Genomic DNA, 13590 nt, shown 5'->3' on the forward strand with positions numbered 1-13590 from the left:
CCACCAAGCAGTATATTTCAGCTTTCACATAAGACTTTAAATTGCTCTTGTCTCTAATGATTCAGACTTCCTTAATAAACTTGGGGGTAATGCTCAAGAAAATGAGAAAAAGCATTAGTTCTTGTATCTTGGATCTGGATGCACATGATATTGCTTAGAGCAAGTCTTTGTTTCGAGAGTTTAAGAAATCTGACCTCTTGGGATGAGAGACACATACCCTTCCAGCTGATATCAAGCTCTGGAAATAAGCTCCTCTGTTTCCAGACGTAGAGGAATTAATCAAAAACTTCACACTTAGAAAAAGACTTGGTTCTAAAAAGCCTTTTATAATTTCCTCCTTCATTTTAGCCTCTGGGTATAGTCCAAGTTCTGATTGTATAAAATTAGAAGTCTGGTTTTTGTGGAGGTGGACCTAGACAGCTGAGGTTTCTGTTGCCTTCAGGGCAATGGTCTGCCTTCTATTATTGGCTGTGGCTGCTCTCAGGATCCAGGTGTTGGTTTAGATGAATGCCTGACTCTTAGCCAGTTCTGGCTGGATGAGACTTTTCATGCAGTATGCTTCAGGGACTAATTAGTTAATTCTCTTTGGATTTTGCTTAGTTGTCTTTGTGTGATTTGACCTTTCTCATTATTTTTTTCCCTTTCCTTCTGTATTGCTTCATGCAGCAACCTTGCTTTTGTCCAGCCTTTTTGGAATTATGTAATGTGCTCACAGTAGAAAAGTTTGATGAGGCTGCAGGAATGGAAATCGGTGTCCCCTCTCTCCTCTGTGTCAGAGCAGTGCTGCAGAGCCTCCATCCCCTGCCAGGTATGCTGCAGTACTGGTGCTGCTGCATTCAGTCCCTCTGCACTGAAGTGAGTAAGTGATCCCAGGAAATGGCTGGGTAGGACAGAAACCAAAGGTGTGGTAGACTGCTGGTGAAGAGATACCATCATGTGGTATCTGTATGTGCTTACATAAATCCAGTGTGTTAACTCAGTCTGGCCTGATAACCACCCCAGGGGTCAGAGAGAGGAGCAGCTCGGTTGCTGAGGCTGGGAAACATAAACAGAGGAGGAAAACTCCCAGGAGCTTTGTATCACTTGAATTAGTGTCTGAGCAGAGGGCCTGTGTTATTGAACTTCTGCCTCCACCACAATCCCCTCTCTGCCCTTCATCCTTTCACTGCATCCCCTTCAAAAATGCCTGACTGGTACATTGTGCTCTCTGTGCCCTGGCTGGGCACTGCCATAAAATCGTTTGCAAACAAACTCAGTTGCCCTGTGATGACAGGATGCTCTTTCAGTGCTGCTGACATTGCCCTAACAGTTGTGATTGAAACAAAAATGGACTTCATGGAATCCCTGTGAGAAAAATCGTTTGGGAGAAGGTCATTGTGTTAAAGCCTGATCCAGGTGTTGCTTCCTTCACTTGAATCTCTAGTGTCCCTCAAGCAAGTGCTTCAAAAAGTGGCACCATTGTTAAGGTGCTAAATCTTTGAACTTCATTACCTTTAGGGGCTTTTGGTATTGATTCCTGCTGTTAATATGCACATAATCAGAGTAAAATTGCAGTATGGGTATTTCCAGAAGCTGCTCTCTAGGTGACAGGATAATAGCTCACAGAAGAGGCATAGATTGTTACACACTCTTGTCTGCCTTTCTGCTGTTCCTCATGGATACACACTGGATTTTTATCCTGTCAAATTGTTCTGCTATAGAATTAAGGCTGCAAAATGTGTTCTGGCACCTGGGATTGCCCTTCCCAAAATTCTGGGTAGCCTTAGGAGGCTGTATAGAAAAAGTAGGCACCAGTTTTGAGTGCAAAATACTTATGTCAGGATAATATTTTACTTTTGTTCCTTGAATGGGAAAAAAGGGGAAGAGTGTGAAATTTGATCTGTGTAAGATCCTTTCTTGCTAATAGCTTTTTCTGACTGGAAACCTGGTTGACTGACAGTGTCTTTGACCTGCTAGAGCTGAGTTTCCAGCAGTTCTTGCCCAGCTATCAGTCTCTGACACAGCTCTGGGCAGAGCTGTGTCCTTGGGAGATAAAGCTGGAGATGGTGGGACAGTGAGCACATGGCACAGTTTACATGTGCTCAGGGTGGGGTGAAACATGGATATTATGCTCATTCTCACTGTGACATGGCTCTGACTATCAGGGCAGCCACTCTGGAACTTCTTTGTGACTCTGCACAGAAAAACAGCAATCTGTCCTGCTATGCCACCTGTAGCTAAGTCTTGGATCTTGCCCTTGTTATAAGCAGTAGGGAGGTGATGATGGCTTTGACTCCTCCTATTAGACAGATTTGTAACATGGAAAGTCCATCATTATCTCCTGTCTGCAGTTAAAGTCTGGATTAGGGCCAAGGAGTCCAAGGACTGTCTACTGCAAAAGTTTTACAAAAACTTATTCTGAAGCTCAAGAAATTAATAGGCCTGAAGTGCTACATAATTCTCATGGAAAACAAGCAATAATAAAAACCTGGATGTCTGGGCTTTATGCATTTTAGAAATGCAGGTGGAAGTGGTTTCTCTTAATTGCAGCTTGTTTTCCAGGTCATCAGTTTGACTTCTTGAGTATGTAATTCTCCCAGCTTGGCTTTGTAGATGTCTGACATGATCTACATGTCTTCAAATGTTGGTTTTGTTTTTCTTTTCTTCAGGCTTGGCACTTTGGAAGGAATGCTGTCTGGAGTCTGAGTTGTATAACATTAAAGTTTGAATTATGTCCAAGTTTCAACTGTGTTATCAAGAAATGTCAAGTTTGCTCAGTGATAGCTACATCCAGATTTCCTAAAGTGTAATGATGGAAGTAGGCAGATCTTTCTATCTGTGGAAACTTCTCGAGAAGTAGTGAATCCTTAGCAGGCACAGACTACTTAAATATCTGTTGTTGTAGTGGACAGTATGAAATCTTCAAGGTACTGCAGGCACTAACTGTAAGTTTCACACAGGAGTGTGATATGTACTTTAACCAGTGCCTGTGAAGTCATCTGTAATATCTTCACTGTCTTCTATGGCTGAGACCTTAAGCCACTAATCACTTTTTATTGTGCATTGTGCTTTATTGGGGATTTTTTTTTGTACATACCTTTCCCATCAAGGTCAATTTTTACTGTTAATGGTACTGTGCCTCTAAAATGAGATGTTGGAAGTACCAGCTGTATTTTTTTCCTGCCTGTGCACCACCAGTATGGTGGACTTAAATTCTTCTTCAAAGTTGTGATAATGCTGGCACCAGTAAGACTTAAAAGGTTCAGCTTTACCTTTCTGCATCAGGTGAAATCTGAATGCTCAGTTCCAAAAATTGCAATATTCCTATGACAATTTATAGGAGGCAAATAACACTGAATAAACCCAAGACTTGTGTTGTTTGAAGTGCCTAAGTATCTTGTTGCTGCTTTGTTGTTTTGTTGGTTTTTTTTGTGTTCCTCCATTCTTCACTTGTCTGCAGATGTGAAGCTCCTGTAATTAAAGTTATCCCTGTGCAGTGCCCATGATTTGTCAGCCACATGCTATTTTTAGCTGGTTGTTTAGGATAACCTTCCCATGGCTGCTGACTGTCAGTGAGTACAGGTGGTTAGTGCATCTTCTGACAGAACCTTGCTGTGAGGTTTTTGAAAATTATTTCCCTTTTACAAAAAAAGTGGTTTTATTAGTGTAACAATTCTGTTCTGAAAATATCTATTGTCCTAGGTAAAAATTGTCTATCACAATCTTTTTAATATGTATTTAATAATTAAAGAACAATTGGCTTCTGCAAAGGAATGCAGGTAGTTGCTCTATTCCCCACAAAAAAAACCCCAAGACCCAGAACCAAAACAACCAACCAAATAAAAGTCTCAAAAAATATATTAATTCACAATATATTTTAACCAGCTTCCAAAGTGATGGAGGCAGAGTGATTTGTATGTTGGCTAATTGATTGCACAGCCTTTGATGGATGGGGCACAGTTTGGTTGAGCATCAGCTGCAATTGTGAGCTGTAGGACCATGGCTGAAATGATTCATACGCAGCAGCAGGAGCTCCAGACTGAATTAGAGGCTTGTATTGACTGTGGCACTGTGCATTATTTAAAGAATTGGTTCTGTGCCATTGAGTGTCTGAAGCAATTAACTGCTTCTCTCTGCTGAACAATCACTTCCTTTTTTTGTGAGTTCCCACATATCAGCAGTGACTTTCAGGATAGTTGCTTTATTTTGGAAGCAAGACAAATAGAAACCAGTCTTGCTGATTTTATTTTTTTCTCTCATTCTTGTGATTTTTCCCCCCTTCATATAAAGTAAAGAAGTGTTGAGAGTACTTCGGATTTTTGATATATTTATCATCTTCTGGGAAATAATGGAAGAGATCTAGAAGGGAATGAAATATTATTTATGTTTAATTTGTTTTCCAGCCACCACACAGGGTTCAGCAATCTATAAACTGGGTTGGACTGAATGCAGTGGTATTGATTAAAAAAAAAAAAAACAAGCAGGGGGGGCAAGCCAGACCATATTCCTGCTGTTAGAGCCTGAGGCTTTAGGCCTTTCTAATCTTAAACTGTGGTGTGCTTGGCTTCAGCAGTTGTCTAAGGAGCCAGTTTCTAGGTGGAAAGGAGCTGTCATTCCTCCAATGTGGTATCAGTCCAAGCCCAGCCTGGGCTCCTGCTGCACAGGTCTGGTTGGCAGAGCCCTGGTGCAGGGGACAGCAGAAGTGAAAATATCTGCCAAAATATCTAAGAGCCCATGTGGCCCACAGAGTCTTGTCCAAGTGTTTTCTTCCAGAGATGGTTGGCTGGCACAGTGTGGGAGTGTCAGAACCTCAGTCCATTGGACCTGGCCAGGGATGCTTGTTACAGCTCAGTAAATGAAAGCTGCTTTCCTCCAGTGACGTTGCTGCCTCATTTCTTCTTAAGTTAATGAGCTTGTAGCTTTTAATTAGACATAAATGGCAGCTGTCAGGTTGTGTTTGGTTTTATCTTTTCATACTGCTGTAGTGCTTCCAAAAGTAGAAAAAAAGGATGATTTACTTCTAAAGTTGGGCAGCAGGGTGGGCAGAAGTGTACCCAGAACTACTGGTGTTGGTCTAGCCTTGTTTTGGTTTTTCTCTGGGAAGGTATCCAGAAGTGCAGGTCAGTAATTCAAGACTATGTTTTATGTGGGCAGCACAAGGAGTTTCAAGAGCTGTTGAAAACTGCTTCACTGAAAGATGGTATTCAGAATGTTCAGAAATCAACAGATCCGCCTCTGTTCGTCTGTTGGTTTTTAAGAGATTCTTACACGTTGTTTTTCAAGATAACCCGGCTAGCCCTTCCTTCGAGGGAGGAGGACTTGGAAGGCAAGACAGCAGGGGTGGCTTTTGGGAAGAGTGAAGAGGTGGGTTGAGGTGTGGTGGAAGGAACTGAGGGGTGCTGAACTGAGAAGGTGTTTTGGAAGACAGAGTGAGTCAGTGATGCTGTGTTAGCAAAACTACTGAAAATGACATATGGCGTCTCGAGACACGCTGCTGTGCTCCAGCTGTGTGCAGAATGGACATGCAGGTGTCAGAAAGCAGGGGTTATGGTGTACAACATCCAAACCTGTCCACAAATCTTAATACTTCAAAAGGGTTTGGTTTTCCAGGGGGACTGAGAATCTTTGGGGGCATATTTGCAGCAAGTCTCAAGTGAGAGAGATGGTGGAATTGCAGGGAGAGGTGTAACTGAGAAATGCAGTTTTGTTTTTCAGGCTGGCAACCTCGGTGGTTCCTTCTCTGTGGTGGCATTCTGTCCTATTATGACTCTCAGGAAGATGCCTGGAAGGGCTGTAAGGGAAGCATCCAAATGGCTGTTTGTGAAATCCAAGGTAACTAAGATACAGTAACACTCAGCTGCATTTAAAGTTTGTCTGATAATGTTGTATTCAAGACGAGATTTCAGGTGACAAGAACTATTTGGCAGCTTGATTTCTCTGGTATGTATTTGCAGTAACTTGATGCTTCAGGTCTTTGGTGCTGCTAAAAGCTAAGATATATGGGAATATTAACTAGAAACCTCAGGTATTAATTCTCAGGGCAGAGATTTGGAGGCTTTGTTTTTTTCTTAAAATACACTCTATAAAAATACAGTTTTTATGCTATAGTATTTTGAAAATGTTGAGTGAACTGCAAGCCTCTAATATCATGGATATTTTACGTGCAGGTGGGTCACTGCTTTTCATGAGCTGTGGTGGAACATCACACAGCTTTAAATGACTCCTCATAAGCAGAGAGCTGAAGCTAGGAACATGAATAATAAACTTCAGTATTGGGTCTGCTCAGTCATATTGCCACGTTTTTGAGGTTCACTTAAGGGCTGGAAGCTTGAAAGAGAGGCTTGCCAGAAAAGGATGCTCTTTGCATAAAGACTCTCAGATTATACTGATCACAAAACTGTCTTTCATAGCTGTACACATGTGTGTCCTGTCCATTCCCTAACTCAGGAGAGAAGTCATAAAATGGCAGCGGGGGAAGTTGGGACCATAGATTTCTCCTCTTTCATTTCTGTTTGACCTGCCACCTGACACATCTGTTGGGATGTTTGGTTGGGCTGGAAAGGGCCAGGGGGCTGGTCTGAAATCTGTGTTGCTTTCAGTTCATCCTGCAGATAACACACGAATGGACCTGATTATCCCAGGGGAGCAGTACTTCTATCTGAAGGCAAGAAATGCAGTTGAAAGGCAAAAGTGGCTGGTTGCACTTGGAACTGCCAAAGCCTGTCTGACTGACAGCAGGACACAAAAGGAAAAAGGCAAGAACACCTTTTTGCTGGCACATGATGTTTGCTTTGTATTTCCCCATGCTTTTCCTAGTGCATGTGCTTACAACTTCAGTGTCCAGCCTGTGCTTCAGATCTTTGGTGTTGCTGAAAGCTAAGACACATGTGAATGTTAACTAGAAATCTCAGGTATTAATTCTCAGGGCAGGCATTTGGAAACTTTGGGGTTTTGTTAAAATGCGCTATATAAAAATAATTTGAGAACCATGTGCTGATGGGTTCTGTAAGTACAGTGAGTAAATAATCCCTGGCTAGGAGTCACTGTGATGCAGACTGTACGAGAATGTAATACCCCCACCTTGTACAGCTGCCTAAATATGATGATCCAGCCTCTCACAACAGTGTCTCTTCAGCTTTGGAGTTCCTCACATGTTTCCATGTTCTAATTGGGCTGTCTTCTGCACTTTGAGAATTGCTTCAGCAATTAAGAAAAGGTTTGCACTGAGTTCCAAATCTGTTAGTAGTTAGAAACTTAAATCTGATCATGGTCCGGCTGTAAAAATTAATTCACTTACCACTTTGCTTTCGTCAGCAATCTCACTTCCCTCCCCCAATGAAAACCCCTCATGCTTACAAGTGTGGCATCAGTCACAGAGCATTGTGAGGCCTCATGCCTTAACCTTGTGTAACCTCAGCACAGTGACTGTACAGAAGATGGGAAAACAGCAAATTATTGATGTCCTGAGTAAATGCAGGGCATGGCAAGCACTTCCTTTCCCTGAGGTGAGGATTTGCTTCTCCTCTTAGCCTTATGTGTGTTATCTCCAGGCTTTGCATCTATTGGTTCAAACTGAGTCAGAACTGGGCAGAAGATGCTACTGTAGAGTCCTTCACCAGATGGGATCTGATGTGCAGTGCCTAGAAGCACAACAAAGTTGGATCTGTAAAGTGACATACAGTAGCACAGGGTGAACAGCTAGTAATGTATTTGCAGAACTAAACCATGTTAGTCTTACTGAGACAATTTATTTTATAATTCAGGGACTCTAATATCAAAAACATTACTTCTGAAAAAAATCTCAGAATGACTGTTAATCTTATCTGGATTAGTCTTCTCAGTTCTGCACTCTGTTTCTCAGAATGAGAAACATATGGACACACTGGAGTGAGTCCAGCAAAGGGCTGCTAAGATGATTAAAGGAAATATCTAGTGAGAGAGCATAAAAAGATGGAGCCAGAGTCTTATCACTGAATGAACAAGAGAAGATCTGCATGAATTTTGATACAAACTACTCAACTGAAACATAAGAAAAAATGTTTTTGTTGTGAAGACAAGGGAGCACTGAAAGGCTGCGCAGAAGTTGTTGTGTAGTCTCCATCCTTGGCACTGTTCACAACCTGACGAGACCTGAGTAATTTGCTCTGACTCTCCTTGAACAGTGGAGCGGGACTAGCTGGTCTCCAAAGATGTCTTCTAATCTCATCCATCCCATCATTCAAGGATATCTGTACTAAATTAATCCCTTTCTGTTGGATAGAGTGCATCTTTTATGTCCAGTGTTTCCTACCTACGACCCTATCTAAACAATGCTATTGCTTACAGCTTAAACTACTTTGTGAAAACAAAGCATATTATATGTAGGGTTTCTTCCTATTTAAAAGGCCTCCTAAGACCAAATGTTGTGTACTTGCCTTGCACTAGATACAGTAAATTTAACTTTTCTTTTGTTTAACTTTCAGAGTTCACTGAAAACACAGAAGCCTTGAAGACCAAAATGTCTGAACTTAGACTGTACTGTAACCTCCTTGTTCAGCAAGTGCATAAAACAAAGGAAGCCAGCATTTCTGGTGTGTCAGAACCAGAGGTACAGCTCTATTTTTGTTATAGACCACATGTGTAATGTCTTGGATGCATGAGCTTTTCTGGATACCCAATGTAGTATTCACTCACAGTTACTTAATGTTGCAACCTCCTTCTGCAGAGAACCTGGGGGAAATAAAGTGCTCACACAGCAGTTCTTGTTTAAATGGAGTGTTACTATATTGTTGCAAATGACTTGCCCTTTGTTGGGCTAGCAAGTAGTGAGATGAGATCTGGTACCTGTGATCTAGACAGTAACAGCCCTGTAGGTGATGTGTTTACAGTGGATCAAAAAAAGCAAAAGATCTTTTATAAAAAGATAATTTGCATGAAGCACACATTTTTCTGCCTGAGTCATTTATATCCTGCTCAGCAAAACACATCCAAAACCTTTAAAAGGTCAAGAGATGTTGCAGACCACAAAAAGAGCAAAAGTGATATAAAGAAGGCTTGGTTTGCCTCACTTAAGTTCAAGTTTCAAACCTTGCAAATCTGTGTGACCGAAGAAGCCTCATTTAAGAGGGATCTCCTAAAGACCATGATCTGCCCCTTGGTTTGAGAGAGAAATGTGTGAAGAAGAATGCACTTCCCTTGCTAGAGAAGCTGGTGTGGAGTTCCAGGATGCCTCCCACTGAAGAGATGGGTCCTCAGATGCAGAACAAGCAGGCAAAACACCTGAAGGTTGATCAAACCTCTGTTTTGGTGTCCAAACCATCTCTGTAAAGATACCTGAGAAACTGTGTAAGGTGAATTAAAAGACAGTGCAGAAGCATGATGTGGTGTACAAATGACTAAAAGGCACTATTAGAACTTGCAGCTCACAGGTGTTGGCTTGTAATGTGGTGTTTATCCTGCTCATATTTCATGCATCTGGGGGAAGACTCTTTCCCTGATCTTACTGGCATTTAACTGCAAAGATTTATTGCTAAAAGCATTTCAGCAACAATAACTCACTTTGCAGAGATGAAGAGGCAATGTGATACCTCATTCTGCATTTTGTCATTTCCAATAAGTTTTTGTTGATGAGGTTTTTGAAATGATCATCTGCAGATCATTCTACATCTATTTAATTTGTTTATTTTTCATATCTCCTGTCAGTGGTGTTTCCTGGAATGCTGTTGTTGAATACGTTCAGGCTTAGTATTTCATGCACTTCTAACAGCAATAAGATAACTGAGAGGCATTGATTTCAAAACACAAGCATATTAAGCTGCTTGCACTGAGAGGCTGAAAAGAGGGGTAATAGCCACAGAAATATGTGATGCCAGTCCTCTGAGCAGCTGACACGTTGAATTTTAATTCATGTTAGCCAGAAATAACAGCTGTAGAAGCTGGGGGCTTTGCAGACATTAGTTGCTCCAAATTGATCTTCTGTGGTGAGTCTATTTCTTCCAATTGATTTCTTCCCACAGAGTGAGATTGATATGGGAGCTCTGTTGAAATCAACCTGTGACACTTTCCTGAAGACTCTTGAAGAATGTATGCAGATTGCAAATACTGCCTTCACTTCTGAGTTACTGCATCAGACCCCACCTGGATCCCCAAATTTAGCAGTTCTCAGAACAAGCAAGGTAATGGCCAGTATCTTCTTCTCTCAGCCTCAGCAGGGATGCTAATGGGTCCTTTTGTCAAAAGTAGCATTTGTAGAAATAGGGAATGCCTTTTTACCCATATCATAGCTACTGGTCCTACAGTGGACATACTCTGCTATTTCTTGTGGTTTGCGAGTGAGGTAGCACCATTTTTTTAATAAGCAGTGATCAATCTCTTAACCTTTAATGACAGGTGAAAGTTATTTCAGAGCCTGAAAGTTACACAGTGGTGTTTCACAGAAAGTCATGCAGTGGTGTTTCAAAATACTTTGGCTCTGCAGCAGGTTTGTCCATGTGAGAGCTCACAGCAATTATTACTCTGTTAAGGTACAGCAGTATTGGATGTGTGCTAATATGTCAGTGGGAGCTGATGAGTTCAGCTTTCTAATGAGAAGGGCACTTTGTTGGTTCCTGGATCCATAACTATATATGGAAAACTGGAGCATTTCTGACAAACAGGAAGTTAAGATCTATGTAGGAAGGTAGATGCATGACTGCATCTGAGAGATGGGATTGCTTCACCATACCTGATATCTAGCTTCATGTTTCCTCTATTTTTTTCAAAGCTTTTTGATTAAGTAAAGAAAACATTGCAAAGGAAGCTCACTGCATTGTTTCTCTTTCATATGCTGTGTGGTGTCTCACTTGACACTTGCTAACTACCTTCTGAAAGAAACCTTCGGATTTTCTTTCTTTTCGTTTTTCTTTTTTTCTTTACAATATTGTAATGGTCTAATAATGTAGCACCATTTTCAGATTTGTCTTTATACTGCCTCAGGTGAGAGAATTAGGGAGGGTTTTTTTTGCTGATTCCAACTTGTGTTTAATAAAATGTGAAGTTTAAGAAGCATGATACAGTCTTCTTGCTTTAAACAGTATTCTCCCCCCTCCATATCTTTCAGGTAAAGCACTCTGTCTTGTCCAGTCACACCTCAACAGAAAGGTATAACAGAAGTCTCTATTGTCAGTCTCTGTCTAATCTGTGTTTGGTAGTGTCTGTTCTTTCCTTATTGCTACTCTACCCTTACTGGATGCAGGCAGAATTGTGTTGCTCTGAGCTGCCTACTTGGAAGCAGGTGAAACAAAAGGGATCTGGCTCATCCCACTGTATGTCTCTTCTGTATCAGCCCTTTCCCTGTCATTTTTCTCTGCAGTCCACCTGGTGTCTTACTGCTCAGTCACCAGCCAACTCTCTCCCACTTCAGTGCTCCCTCCTGCATTTTTGGTTCCACTCCATAAGCTCATAAAAATCATTGATGGTGAGCAGACTGATTCCTGGAGTAGGTGGCAAGGATGTATATTTTAAAGTACTAATGAGGGGATATCCTACAAGTTACAATACCTGTCTGCAATTTTCTTTTCTGTAATTGTATTATTATGTACCTTTTTAATAAAGATCATTGTAAATATACTTGAACTCTGCAAGCTGAATTGAGTCTTTAATCCTCTTTACTGCAAAAAGCTGCCTCATTCTTGTTATTATTTTAGACAAGTTCTTTGCTCAGAGCAGCCTGTGACAGCCTGTAACTTCTGTCAACTGTTTTTCTCTTGTTATTTGTGTGTTCACAGGAAGAAGCTTACCAAGCAATGCTTTATGCACTAAGTATTATTCTTTCCCTTTCTTCAGGCAGGTGGAATTGAACCCCTGTGAAAATGGCTGTGTAAAAGCAGAAATCAACCATCAAGAGCAAGCAGTTATTAAAAATATGGAATGTTTAAACTTGGAAACAAATGAGGGGGCTGGTGATGTTTATGTTGAAGATCATATAGTAAAGGATTTGGCAGGTAAATATATGCACAATCTTTTGTCCACAATGATTATTCTGTAGGTGTAAATTAAGGAAGGTGTAGGCTCCTTGTGAGACTGCTGATCCCTGACTCCCAGGAGAGGGAATATCAGTCTTTTAGTTGATATTGCCTCTTGCAAGTTTTCTCAGCATAGCTCCTGCTGCCTTTGCTGATGGTTAACTTGGGACTGAATGGAGAAGGAAATGAAAAATTTGGTTTTGGACAAGTTGGGGCTCTCCAGGTGCTGATTGAAGGCTGGCAGGGCTTGGGCTCTCCAGGCACTGTGGGCAGACACATCATTCCCTGCTGGTATGTAGGGCTGCAGTGTCAGAAGAGGCTGTGGAAGCTTTGTGTGTGTGTCTGAGGGCTTGAACTTTTAGTCACTCTTGATTGCTCTGACAAATGTTTACAGAAAATTAACCCTTTTTCTGCAACTAAGAGTGTCCTAGAAAGCATCTTATTTCTTCCTTTTTTCTTAGCAATAGTGTAAAAGTTAGATTTGTGTGCAACTTCAGTGAAATACTGTTGAACTAAGTCAGTATAAAATTCCCTTCAATGTGCTTATATTGTTAAGGGCTGCTGAACTTAATTTGGATAACTTTTCATGTAATGTGATTTTTGCACATCCTCTTGAATGGGCTGTACTGTTCTTGAGCAGGCTTTCTCTGCCTGGCTGTTATTCCAAAACATAAATATGCAGTCAGTGAGTCAGCAGTAGTTTTTAAGTCCAAGTTAATGATGATAGTCATTTTGCCCTTATGGGTTCTCTTTGGAATTTTCCCATTTTTGGTGTTGGTACTACATAATATGGCAAGTCCCTGCAGGATAACACACACATGATACCATCTAGCATAATATCAATAAAACAGCACTAAAGCAAGGACATCAAACTAATTCAGGTTTTTGGTGTCATTTAGCTACTGTGGTTACTGTGCACAAAAGAGAAAAGGCTACCCCCTGTTGGGTATAGATATTTTAGCTGCAGAGTTTTGCTGTCAGTATGGGGAGGAGTTAGGATGTGCAGGGCCATCCATAGAGGGTGGGCTGACCCAGCCAGCCCATGGGCTTTGTCTTGCTGATGGCTGTACCTGGGTGCTCCCTCTAACCCCAGGAGCTCTGCCTTGTCTCAGATACTTTTTCTTCCCTCTCCCCCTTTTTAAGACCAGTCAGTCTTTAGAAGTGCTTGAGTACTTCAGTCCCATAGCAATTTTCTCTGTCATTTAGGGCTTATGGTGTTTGAGTTTGAAATTTCAGAGGACCTGGGGTTTTTGCATAGCACTCCTGCAGTGTCACTGCAGACCTGGGCTGTTTCTCTACTCCCCAGCCTATGTGGCTTGGTGAAGGGCAGATCAGTGCATCACTCAAACCTATGTCATTCCTTGGCAGAGACACTTTGCTTGGGAATGTCAGTGATGTCTGAGGCTGGAGAATGGCTGGTCTGGGTATGAGGGGTTTTCTTTTCACCCAGCACCATGTTTGTTCAGTGGTTCTGCAACTAATTGGCACTGCTGTAAGCCTGCTCTCAGTTGTCACCTGGAGGAAAAGAGTTCCTTGCAGCTTGATCCCTTCAGCCAGAAGCTCAGTTCCACTTCATGTCTCTCTTTAATCCTCACTGACCCTTGAGAGTATTCCTTTCCTGGAAAGACAG

The 13590-nt window shown here is 41.6% G+C and overlaps 1 protein-coding gene across 2 annotated transcripts in view; it reads left to right on the forward strand.

Annotated features, from left to right (window-relative positions):
- PLEKHA8 (pleckstrin homology domain containing A8) overlaps nucleotides 1-13590 on the forward strand; it is a 31314-nt gene that overhangs the window by 4319 nt on the left and 13405 nt on the right. The window contains exons 1-7 of one of the 2 annotated variants that reach the window (XM_064704564.1): nucleotides 749-808; nucleotides 5695-5811; nucleotides 6579-6734; nucleotides 8442-8566; nucleotides 9975-10133; nucleotides 11057-11097; nucleotides 11782-11939. In XM_064704564.1, the coding sequence (XP_064560634.1) occupies nucleotides 5790-5811; nucleotides 6579-6734; nucleotides 8442-8566; nucleotides 9975-10133; nucleotides 11057-11097; nucleotides 11782-11939 (661 nt within the window). In that variant the 5' untranslated portion in view covers nucleotides 749-808; nucleotides 5695-5789. Of the gene's footprint in view, nucleotides 1-748; nucleotides 809-5694; nucleotides 5812-6578; nucleotides 6735-8441; nucleotides 8567-9974; nucleotides 10134-11056; nucleotides 11098-11781; nucleotides 11940-13590 lie in introns of those variants that run through there. The other variant, XM_064704563.1, reaches the window with a different exon arrangement.

Source organism: Zonotrichia leucophrys, chromosome 2 (assembly GCF_028769735.1).
Source record: "Zonotrichia leucophrys gambelii isolate GWCS_2022_RI chromosome 2, RI_Zleu_2.0, whole genome shotgun sequence".
NCBI lineage: Eukaryota > Metazoa > Chordata > Aves > Passeriformes > Passerellidae > Zonotrichia > Zonotrichia leucophrys.